Source organism: Nicotiana sylvestris, chromosome 11 (genome assembly GCF_000393655.2).
Source record: "Nicotiana sylvestris chromosome 11, ASM39365v2, whole genome shotgun sequence".
NCBI classification, from domain to species: domain Eukaryota; kingdom Viridiplantae; phylum Streptophyta; class Magnoliopsida; order Solanales; family Solanaceae; genus Nicotiana; species Nicotiana sylvestris.
In genome coordinates this window covers 124,914,552-124,925,353 of record NC_091067.1, presented here as the reverse complement: position 1 = coordinate 124,925,353, position 10,802 = coordinate 124,914,552, and the positions used below count along the sequence as shown (strand labels likewise).

The 10,802-nt window shown below is 39.1% G+C and overlaps 1 protein-coding gene across 1 annotated transcript; it reads right to left on the bottom strand.

Moving 5' to 3' along the window:
* Nucleotides 1–4,357: 4,357 nt before the first annotated feature.
* On the bottom strand, nt 4,358–5,038 carry LOC138881612 (uncharacterized). The gene has a single exon (XM_070161850.1). The coding sequence runs from the start codon at nt 5,036–5,038 to the stop codon at nt 4,358–4,360; it is 681 nt and encodes a 226-aa protein (XP_070017951.1).
* Between the last annotated feature and the right edge of the window lie 5,764 nt (nt 5,039–10,802).

The window sequence follows — 10,802 nt, the reverse complement described above, 5'->3', positions numbered from 1 at the left end:
AGGGGTGGGGTGGATGAAGTGGAGGTTAGCAACGGGAGTGTTGTGTGACAAGAAAATGCCACCGTTACTAAAAGGTAAGTTTTATAGAGCAGTGGTTAGGCCTGCTATGTTGTATGGGGCCGAGTGTTGGCCGGTTAAAAATTCACACATCCAGAAGATGAAAGTAGCAGAGATGAGGATGCTGAAGTGGATGTGCGGGCATACAAGGATGGACAAGATTAGGAATGAAGATATTCGAGAGAATGTGGGTGTGGCCCCCATGGAGGACAAGATGCGGGAAGCAAGACTCAGATGGTTCGGGCACATTCAGAGGAGGAGCACTGATGCACCATTGAGGAGGTGTGAGCGACTGGCTGTGGTGGGCACGAGGAGAGGTAGAGGGAGCCCTAAGAAGTATTGGGAGAGGTGATCAGGCAGGACATGACACGACTTAGGATTTCTGAGGACATGGCCCTTGACAGGGAATTGTGGAGGTCTAGCATTAAGGTTGTAGGTTAGAGGGTGGTTTGTGAATATTACTACAACGCACTAGAGTGAGACTAGCCATTTAGGAGTTAGTCTTAGGATGCTACCGATCAGCTACTGATGCAGGGTTGTATCTGTTGGATATTAGTATACCTTACATCCTTTTCTCCATCCTTTTCGTATTTCCTATATTTCTTATATTGTTATTTTTTATTTTATTTTATGTTATATATTTTATGTTGTTTATTATGAGTCTATTGATAGTACTAATATATTGTCTCTTGTTGCTCTCTTGAGCCGAGGGTCTCCTGGAAACAGTCTCTCTGTCCCTCGGGGTTGAGGGGTAGAGGTAAGGTCTGCGTACATATTATCCTCCCAGACCCCACTTATGAAATTACACTGGGATGTTGTTGTTGTAATAACCACTTTAATTAGGGAAAAACATAAGTGAGGGAAGCATTTAACTCTTTTGATAAATATATTTTGTTGGCACTTGGTTACCAGGAAATTACTCATTCTCAAAAAAATATTTTTTTGGAAAATTAACATTTCCTTCGTACCAAACTCACTCTACTAAGTAAAGATTGTATTTCTATGTGTAAAATCATTTATGAAAATTGTGTATTTGCTCGTTTCGTTCGTGCCGTATAAATCATGACAAAAGAATCGTATCGTATAAATCATGACAAAAGAAAAGAAGCGAGCTCTGCCCCTTCACCAAAATTACCTCACAGTAATCCTCACTGGGTTGTTGCACCAGATTTCAAGTAGCAATTTTGCTTTATAATAAGTCTATAGATGAATCACTCCACCATGATTAATGGTCCTGAGCCACGGGCTGAGAAGGAATAACAAGTGTACCCACAGCATCAACAAGAAGAGCTTTATGTGTAAGCCCACCATATAAAGCCCTTCTATAATCTTCATACTCTTTCACTAGCCCAAATAGCCTCGTCGACGGCGACTCTTCTACCGGTGACTGAACAACAGCCGACGTTGAAAATGATGACACCGAACTCCCAATTGGGTCGGCCCAAATCCCATCAGGCCAATTTCCAAGAACCACCTGCAACTTTGGTTTGTGTGTTAAATTGCAAAGTGCTTGGGTAATCCTCGTCCTTTCCGCCATTAGAGACATCTTTTGAAATGAAAATGGAAACTCTTTGGTTTGATAATTATATGTAATTTTATAACTACATGGATTTTTTTCAATCATTAACAAAAAAGAAAAAGAAATAGGAGTAGTATTATTTTATATATATTTGATTCAAATTTCTCAATGTCTCTATATGTCCATGTGTCGTATGTGATTTGGAGTAGAGAGAGACGGCGTTAGGACTAGGAAAAGTGGAGGGGAAGCCAAGAATAAACAAGTAGAAATTTGGAAGCGGCGAAGGTGGTTATTTAACGCCCCTGCCACTCTCTCTTCCTTATCATCTCAATCTATGTGGCTTTTTACTGAATGACTTTTCTTTATTCCCATAAAATGAAAGCTAAATATTGGAGAACTTCAAATTCCAATGAAACCATGCTGATGAAGCAATGCAAGACTTCCCGAAATTTGACACCACCGTAGCCTTCACACATTAGTCATATATTCTTTAGTTGTCATGGTCCCACGTGGACAAACAACTCTTACACTTATCTATTTAAATTATTAATTAATTAATTAATTATCTCAAATTACTTAAAATATTATTCACTTTTAAGATACTTTATATACCTTACTATAATATACTTTACTATCATGGTCATGTGGTACCATATAAAATTAATACATATACTATTATTTCATTAAAATATCCATAAAAAAAATACATATATTTTCTCAATTTTTAATTTTCCTAATCTCATATAAAGAATATAAATTTTCATATGCTTAATTCTTAAAATTATAAAGAGATAACCTTTTTTGTTTCTTGTGAGGAAATAATTTTTATCTTTAGCATAAAGAAAATCTCATAAACGTTCTCATATTATGTGTATAATTTAAAGCATATTCAAAATTAGTAATATTAATAACTATATAAAATTATATTTTTTAAACTTTTTACAAAAATGTTCCACCCAAAATACCATATCCAATGTATATAACGGTATCAAGGTTGTTAAACTTATGGGGTCTTGCAATAACATAGTCACAAATCCTCTATAATCTCGTGAATGGTCTTAATCCCTTCAAGCTCATATGAATTACTACTTATCCTAATATTAAAGTACGGGATGTAACACCAGGGTTCTAAGGAGGATGTCCATACGGGCATTTGCTGACGCCTTCTCATTGAGCAACATTTCCTTCAGGTCCTCAACCTGTTTCTTGAGGTCAGTATTTCCTTTGTCAGACGGGCAACCTCTGTGCTTTGGGAACTGCTGGGACTAAGTGCCTCCTGGCCTGACTGAGCTGGCCTTCGAGAATGGCATTCCGTGCCTTCGGCTTCCTTATCTCTTCAGTGGCACTATTCTGAGCGTTAATCAGCTGAGAGATAGTGGAATTGCTCCCAACCCCTCCACTCCTATCAATGCACTCACACTCTTCTTGGGTGGTCTTGGAGAAGGTTTTCTTACGAGTACCCACTTTAGCTTTTCCCAAAGGGACTTTGAAGAATTCAAAAACCTTAGTGAGAAGGAACCCGTAAGACAAACCATGATTACCATCCTTGTAACTCTGCCACTTTCTTCATGTGATCTATCATAAGACCAAGCAGGTTTATAGTTGTGTAACCATTCAGTGCTTCCATGAGAACCAAATAAAAAACCTTACTGAGAAGGAACCCGTAAGACAACCCATGATTAGCATCTTATAACTGTGCCACTTTTTTCATGTGATCTATCATAAGACCAAGCAGGTTTATAGTGGTGTAACCATCCAGTGCTTCCATGAGAACCAAATCTGCTCATGACGTAATGGAACGTCTTTTTGCGCATGGGAGCAGAACTTTGTTTACCATTTCAAACAATAGTTGGTACACTGGAAGAAAGAGGGTCTTCTTGTGTACCCGTTCCCCTTGTTGTACTGCCTTATCCTTCAAGATGGCATTTTTGAAGTTCGAAGAGCAGGTTCCCTCAATGGAGGACATTCCGTCAATAGGCACGCCCAAAATGGTTCCTAGTATAGTAGTATCCATCACAAAATCAACACCGTTCACTTTAAGGCAGATGTTATAATCCTCAACTTTGAAGAAGTCACCGTAGAAACTATGCACTTCTGCCTCATACACTTTGGGACTATCACTTGTGAACAAATATGTCCACTGTCACGGATTTGTTTCCCTTGTCACGGATTTGGGAAACGCTCAGCAAGCTGTACTTCAATCCATTAACATAGTACACATTTTCAATTGAGTGAGAGAGAGACCTCCCAATCCTTCCAACTCCCAGAATGTATTCTTTTTTGCCATTTCCAAAGGACACACTTCCTACTTGCAGAGCCTTGAGTGAAAGGAAATCATTTGTGCTTCTAGTCATGTGTTTTGAGCAGCCACTATCCATATATCATTGTTGGCTGCTCCCTTTCACTGCTCCCTGCACAAGAAAATCAAGGGTTAGACTTAGGAACCCAAACAAGTTTGAGTCCCTTATAGTGAGGAAATGGGTGAATCAGGACTCTTTTGGTCCAAGCAGGCATTACACGTCTTTTATATGAGGGACCAGGTTCTTTAGCAGTAGTTACCTTTTTAGCAAAAACTTTATTTTTCTGTTGAGACTGAAATCTGGCCTTACACGTTTCCTTAAAGTGCCCAGTATTACCACAGTGAGTGCACAACCAATTATCAAGTACAGTAACGTACTTGCTATAAGGGTTGTAAGGGGTCTTTTCCTTTTGGAACCCGATTCCCTACTTGTTTCCCCTATTGTTCGTATACATGGCAGTGATAGCATCAGAGGACCAGGTCTACTTAAGTGATTTTTCAAGATCACTCTTAACTCTTCCTAGATCTTCCTGAAGTTGTTTGTTTTTCTCAAGTTCAGCACACAGACTAGATTTCACTGATTTTAGCTTATCTTCAAGCCTAAGATGTGCCTCATTTGCAACTTCCTTTCCCTTTTGAATAATCTCATGCCTACCTTTTCCTTTTAGTTCCTTAATTATTTCCTTTAGGTCCACAACTACTACTAATAAATCATCTCTCTCATGCTCTATGTTAGCAACCTTTTCAGTTAAAGCTTCTTCCTCCTTTTTAAAACACTCAATGGTCTCTTTTAGATCGACTACAACAATAACTAGATCATCTCTCTCATGTTCTATGTTTGCAATTTTTTCAGTTAAGACATATTTTTCCTTCTTCAAACTCTCAATCATTTCTTTTAAATCGACCACAACAACTACCAGATCATCTCTCTCATCTTCTACTTCTCCTAGTTCCATAATTAATGCATTTTTATCATTTATAAGACTATGATAAACATTAATTAAAATATTTTCCAAAGACATAAGTTTTTTTGGAGAGTAAGACTTCAGATTTCTTTGAACATCTAGAAAGTTTACCATATCATCATCATCATCATCATCGTCAGATTTTTCCATCATGGCAAAGATAGAGTCATACTTAGCTGCATCACTTTCTACTGCCATCATGGAGTCTCTTCATGCAGCAAGAGCTTGTTTCACAACATTTTCAGAGGCATCTTTTCTCTTGAATCGTTTGTCAGGAGCTGGGTTCCTCTTAGCTGCTTTGTTTGTGTTGTGTTTGTATTGTTCTTGCTTGAGGAGAGGGCAATCCTCGATGAAGTGTCCTGATTTGCCGCACTTATGATGGTCGTATACTCTTGACTTGCTGGAGCTTCCCCTTTTTGGAATACCTCCATTTTTGCGAACCATTTTCAGAAATCTTTTGGTCAGGTAAGCCATATCAGCATCCTCACCACCTGAGTCATTGTAGTCTTCCTTGAGGATCAGGTTCTTCTCTCTTTTAGGCTCTCTTATCTCATTATCCTTCTTCTTCTTCATTTCATAAGTCTTCAGATTGCCAATGAGTTCATCAATGGTCAGCTTCTGTAGATCCTTTGCCTCTGTAATAGCATTTACTTTGCTTTCCCAGGAACCAGGTAATACACTAAGTATTTTTCTGACAAATTTGTTCTTGGGGATAATTTCTCCTAGAGAGTGAACCTCATTGATGATAGAGGTGAAGCGAGTGTGCATATCCTAAATGGACTCATTGTAAGCACGTAATTTTTGCTTTACGAGCAATTGCACCAAAAGAAAATAAAAATAGTGACAAATGATTTCGCTGTACAATTTTTCGAGTTTTCCGTGACATGTGTTGTTAGTCATTTATGGGTCTGTCCGTTTTGCATCTAGGCATTATCAAACAAAAATACAAAAATGCCTGTCGTTAAAAGAAAATTCAAAAAAAAAAAAAACATGTGTATGTGTGCATCGTTCGTTCTCAGCTGTGATCTAACCATTTTTATTTTATTTTATTTTTTCATTTATGTGTGTTTATCGTTGTGGGTATCACTCAATATGTATGTAGGTTTATTTTAATTTTTACATTGTTTTAGAAATTTTTGTTTAATTTGAAGAAAAAAAAAGAGAAGGGAAAAGGAAAATCTGATTTGGGCCCCGAAACAAGGCCCAAAACCAAAGTACTGATCCAGTCCAAGACGAGCCTGCCCAAACACGGACTCAAACGACGCCGTATCGGCGTCCCTACCAAAGCCGTTGATCTGATTCAAACGAACGGTCCAGATCAGGCTGTTCAACTCGCCTCAACGACGTCGTTTCAGGCAAGATGATCTAAGCCGTCCAACCCCATTGATCCAACGGATCCAGGCCCTCCTCTAAACCCGTCAACATGGCCCGATCCATGCCCTTTACCCGGTCTCACCCACCATCACGCCCAAACGACACCGTCTTTCCTAAGTGGATGGATCCTGGCCATAGATCTCACTTGATCCAACGGCCAGGATCTAAATCCTCAATACATATATAAGCTCTCCATTACACCCCACGCCCCCCAAACCAAACCCCGCCTTCCCCACTGTACACCCTCGTCCCAAACACAACCCCTTCTCATCCTCGAACCCTAGCAGCCGCCCCAGTATCCCTCGCCATTAAAGCCGGCGGCATGAACGCCGATGACCGCCTCCTGAACACCCTAGGACCACCTCACTGTCCTGAACACGAATCCACTAACCACGAGCCTCGAATCACTTTCGTTCGTCTCGAATCTTCATTTGAAGATTTGAGTCGAACCCGGATCTATGCCAAACCACCCCATCTTCATACCAGACACCCCCCTGACCTTCCTCATGACCAAACCAAGCTTGGTTTGGTCCGAATCTACCCACAACTCCCTAAAAATCAGATCTGGAAATCCAGACTTTAGAACACATGCACCTGGGGAATCCGGCCAGTTTGGACATGGGTCTGAGGTCTAATAGACCTTAATCAAGGTGTTCTCATGTGAGAACACCCTGATTAAAGTTTGTTCGGCCTCAAAAGTTCGAAGTTGAATCAGATTTGGGTCTGTTTGATTTAAACATTTTCGGTAAGTTTTCCTTTCTTTTGTGTTAGTTTTGATTAAGTGGTCAGTATGTTTTCGTTGTGTTTGTTTGTTATTTTTTGTTATTTTTCATTCGGATTTCTTTCATCTCTGTAAAGACCTTTTATTTGGTCGATTGTTTTCTGTGTATGATTTGAATGTATTCTGTGATATACATGTTCGATTAGATTAGTCGTCAAACGAGTTAATTCATATAGCCCCAGTAATTGAACAAAAATTGTCTGATGCCCTTTAGGTCCCTGTATGTGTTGTTTATTTGAACGACTAGTATAGTCGACTCGATAAATGTCGTCGATTAGTTTTCTATAACTAATGAATCGAATGAGCTAATAATGTCGCATGACTAATGAGCCTGTATTGTGATTTGAATGTTGGGCATTACCCATGAATGGTAGTTTGTAACTACATTGTAAACAATTAAAGGCCAGGTTGGGGCAGTTCTGAAATCGAATGTTCAAAGCCCAAAGTGCCCTGATGCTGCAATAGGCAGGGCAGTAATAATCCAGGGTTAACAAGGGCATTCTGGGGTGTTGAAAAAGACAGAAAAGATTAGTATAAATGGGCTGACAAGTAGGGTACTAATTTAGGATTAAACTAATACCAATGGGGAACAAGACACAAGGGTATGGGGCTTAAAATGAATAAACAAATGAGCCCATAATTCTGGATTAAACAAAAACCAGGCGTGGGGAATGAAGGGGGGCTGACACCAAAAGATGCTTAGGCATGGGCTTAAAGGGGTATGGGCAGGCTGCAAGTTGCAGCAAAAAGGCAGCTTAACTGCACTGGTTCATTTGGCTTATAAATAAGCCATTTGAGAACTTAAACGGGGCTGGATTTTTGAGTCTTCAGAAAGAAAAACTTTAGTCTGAAGAGAGGTCTAGTGAGTCCCAAATCACAATAGCGTAAACACAAGGTAGTTTCCAATAGACATTGTAACCAAACACTGCCTGAAAGTTGTACAAGAGTGCATATTGGTCAAAGCTGTCTTGGCCAAGTTCTGTTGCTTGCATTGGCTGAGTTGTTTGTTGGTTGTTGAACTGTTAGTTTTACTGCATTTGAACCCTCAGTTACTGCTGTTATTTCCTTACTCTTTCCTGGGATTGCTGGCTTGGTTTCGACTATCTGCTAGTCCTTGTATTCTGGGAGATATTGTTGGTTATCTGTGGCTGTGGAAAACACTTGGTTTAGTTGGTTGTTGCTGTGTTGTTGCTGTGTGTCTGCTGCTGCTGTATTTACTGCATACTGCCCAGCTGATCATTCCTTTCTTCTTTTGTTCTCTATACCAGGTACACACCTAATACACTGTCAGATGTAATTGGAAATTGAGGATGAATACAAAAATGAGAAAACCTGAAGAATGTCTTTTATACGTAGATTGTTGCATTAAATATCATGTAATGTAGAATGATTTTTTATTTTGGTTTGGATGCTGGAAGCAGCTTGCCCGCCTAGTAAATATCAATGTAGGGGGATTGAATGTTAGTTGTATATGTAGGCTGTTAGATGAATATTCCTAATGCAGTAGGTTGTATCCCAGACTTAGGTTTAAATTGTGTAACATACTCTTTAATGTAGGCCAGACATGTAAACTATCCACTATTAGTATAATTTTTTCCCCTTTTGCTAGTTTGTCACATATAAATTGATAAAGAACAAAGAATCAGTTCTAGGCCTCCACCCCAGGAAGGCCGAGCCCAAATCGAAAATCAGCTAGGCCTGTATCGGAAAAACAGGGCCCAAGTCGGGCCATCTCGCATGAGCTGGGTTTGGGCCCATAATTTGCGACTAGTTGTCCATAAATGCAGTCACGTTTTATTATTCTGTAGTAGCACTTTAAATCCGGTTTTATAATCAACTAAGGCTATTTACTGCTTTCAATTGATAGAGACAAACACGACGAGAAACATAGTTGCTATAGGATATCCCTTAAAAATAACAACGAGATGAGCCTCGATAAAAATAAACAAAACGCAGATACGGGGCCCTTGTTAAATGCATATTAGTGAAGCATTTAGTTTCCAGGACGGGTTGTTTAGCAAATCTCACAACTCTCCTAAAAACAACAATACGTTAGACTCTTTAGGACGCGCCTTAATAAATCTTACCTTCTTAAACTCGGGTGCGCATTTATGTGACCCAAATCCAATTCTCAACGGAGTCGAAATGTGTTTCTAATCACGGGTACATTGATTGTGACGTGGTTCGAGATGCGTGTCGATGACGTTGCAAATTCATTTTTTTTTAAAAAAAATAAATAAGAATGAGATGAGCCTCGCCAAATAAAAATGCAAATTGCGGGGCCCTCAGTAAATATTTGTTTTAAAAATTGTTTAGACTTCGGGATGGACCGTTTAGTAAAATTCCACGGTCCTACCCAAAATAAATACGCTAGTCGCTTTAGGCGCGCCTTTAATAATTTAATTTCCTTAAAATCGGGTGCACATTGATGTGACCCAAATCCAAATCTCAACGGAGTCAAAGTGTGTCGACGACCGCGGGTACATTGATTGTAACGCGGTTCGAGATACATTTTCACAACGTTGCAATTCTTGATAAAAACAGTAAATGATAAAAGCGGTTAAAAGTTAAATTTTGCACATAAGTTCACACTTGTATAAAATCAGATAATCAAGCCGAATATAACAGTTGAGCGACCGTGCTAGAACCACGGAACTCGGGAATGCCTAACACCTTCTCCCGGGTTAACAGAATTCCTTATCCGGATTTCTGGTACGCAGACTGTAATATGGAGTCATTCTTTTCCTCGATTCGGGATTAAAATTGGTGACTTGGGACACCCTAAATCTCCCAAGTGGCGACTCTGAAATAATTAAACCAATCCCGTTTCGATTGTCCTTTAATTGGAAAAAACTCCCTTGCACCCCATCGGGTGCGGAAAAAGGAGGTGTGACAGCTCTGGCGACTCTGCTGGGGACCTAACCCAGAACCACTGGTTCAGGGTTAAGAATTCGAGCTTAGAATAATTGTTATTATTTGGCTTTATTTATTATCTGATTTTATTATTATTTGTTTTAGCCTAAATGTGCAAAATGCTACTTTTACCGCTTTGATATTATTTGAACTGTATATAAACTGTGCCGAAACCCTTCTCTTCTTACCTCTGGGGATGTGCTTACTGGTTGAGACTCCCTATTCTGTTAGTGTCGTACCCTAAATAAAAGAGGCTCGGAAAGTTTCTAAGCCGGCTGGCCTTTTGGTTCCCGGAAAGGAGCTCCTTCCTCAACTCGAGTTGTCCGCTCGGGTACACTGTCTAGAACACCGACCCAGGTTTTGAACATAGAATAACGTGACTTCATGCCGGATCCCTAGTAGGAACGCTTATTTGCATCATGTTGCATATGACTTAGGGGACTCAACACAGGGGTTGGGTCCGTCTAGGACTAGCAACCTGATATGAAAAGACCATTCTGATGCATCCTATTGTTGTCCGTGCATTTATTTGTCTCATGCCCGCATGCTGACCGGGTATTTGAATATTTGGAATATTGGGGAAAAAAAAAGAGTGAAATAACGGTTAGGAATTGATTGTTTATTGTTGAAAAAAAGGAAAAAAAACAAATACTGTCAAAACTCTGCCAAAATTTTGAAAAAAAGTCGTTGTTCTGTTTTTCAAAAAAATAAAAAAATAAAAATAAAAATAAAAGTTTTTCAAAAAAAATAAAATATCAATAGAAATATAGAGTTTGTCTTGTTTTTAAAATGGTTTTTTATGAAAATAATAATAAAAAGAGTCTTGTGTTGTCTTTACTTTTATTATTTGTTGCAAATATATGTATATATATATATATATGAAAAATTCAAAAG